The following is a 1439-nucleotide window of genomic DNA, read 5'->3' on the forward strand; positions in this document are numbered from 1 at the left end:
CGTTCAGCACAGGCTGCAGCTACATAAAGGGGAAACGTTCACCTTGAGTCCCTGAGCGGCACGCCTCCCACACCACCAGGGAGCGCTGCCTGCAGTGGGGGACGTGCAGAGAGGACACCCAAGTTACACCACACTCGCCTCTGGGTGGGGGCATCGGGGTCACTTCTGTTACCTCCCCTACGTTTTCTGGTTTCTCCTGCATTTCTAGATAAATAGCACACATACTATTTTTTTATGCCAGATGCGGGGAAAAAGCCAGGATCTGTGACTTCACAGGAAGGCCCACAGGACACCCTCTGGGAAGGCAGCAGTACCTTGTCACTGGCCAGCTCCAGGGACGCCAAGGACTCCATGTCCAAGAAGAGGTCGGCTTCGGCCCGGGCGGCCTCACACCTCTGCTGGTTCTGGGCGTCCAGCTGCTCACAGTGGGCAAGCAGGCCCCGGAGGAGGTCCGTGAAGAGCTGCAGGAGGGGCGGCCCCACACTCCTGCCCAGCTGTGAGGACAAGAGCATGCCCCATCAGACCAGAGCAGGGCTGTCACCCAGTGTTACCAGAGGTGTAATCACCACCGGAGGGAAATCGAGTCAGGCAGAGAGCAGCACCAAGAGCCGCAATTCCTTTACACATGGGATTTACAAAACGCCAGCAATCTCAAAGTCACTTCTCAAGTAACAGACTTTTCTGCCTAAACCTTGATATAACACAAAGGGTTACTGGAACAAAAGTGAGGGGATGGGGCCCACCTCAAAGCCTAAGCTCGGTATCTGTGAAGGACAGCAGGGACAGGAAACGTGACACTGAGCTGAATGAATGAACTTGCAGAGAAAACGGGAGGAGGGGCTCCGGCCCTGCTGCGGATGCAGTTTAAGAGAGCTTTGTCCTGACCAGGAGTCCCTGCCTGGTGCAAACACTTAACATGCTCGGCTGCTAACTGAAAGGTTGGAGATTCAAGTCTACCCAGAGTCGCCTCTAAAGAAAGGCCTAGCAATCAATCTACTTTCGAAAAACCAATGATTAAAAACTCTATGGAGCATGTTTCTACTCTGACACACACAGGGGTCACTGTGAGTCAGAATTAACCCGACAGCACCTGGTTTTTCTGGTCCTGACTAGCGGCTGCCCCAACTACAAAGCTGGGTGGCATCTGGCTCCCGCTCTGCAGCTGCTCGGGGATCTGAGTGTGTTTGCTCCCAGGAGGAGGTGAGGCAGCCCGGGGGGAAGGCACGCTGAGTGAGCCGACAGGGTCCCTGAGCCCCAGGCTTGCCCTGCAGCCCAGCTTCATCAGCCCACAACCTCCTCACACGTGGGCTCGGCTGACTCGGCTGACAATGCCACCGGAGCCCCCTCCCAGCTACAAACCCGTTGCCATCGAGTTGATTCCAACTAACAGCAACCCTACAGGACAGAGCAGAACTGCCCCATAGGGTTTCCAAGGCTGT

The 1439-nt window shown here is 55.9% G+C and overlaps 1 protein-coding gene across 1 annotated transcript in view; it reads right to left on the reverse strand.

Moving 5' to 3' along the window:
- Positions 1-1439, reverse strand: part of URB1 (URB1 ribosome biogenesis homolog) — an 85910-nt gene that overhangs the window by 42593 nt on the left and 41878 nt on the right. Inside the window, exon 21 of the mRNA XM_023741298.1 lies at positions 315-494. Within this exon, the coding sequence (XP_023597066.1) occupies positions 315-494 (180 nt within the window). The remainder of the gene's footprint in view (positions 1-314; positions 495-1439) is intronic.

Source organism: Trichechus manatus, unplaced genomic scaffold (genome assembly GCF_000243295.1).
Source record: "Trichechus manatus latirostris isolate Lorelei unplaced genomic scaffold, TriManLat1.0 scaffold00177, whole genome shotgun sequence".
Lineage (NCBI taxonomy): Eukaryota > Metazoa > Chordata > Mammalia > Sirenia > Trichechidae > Trichechus > Trichechus manatus.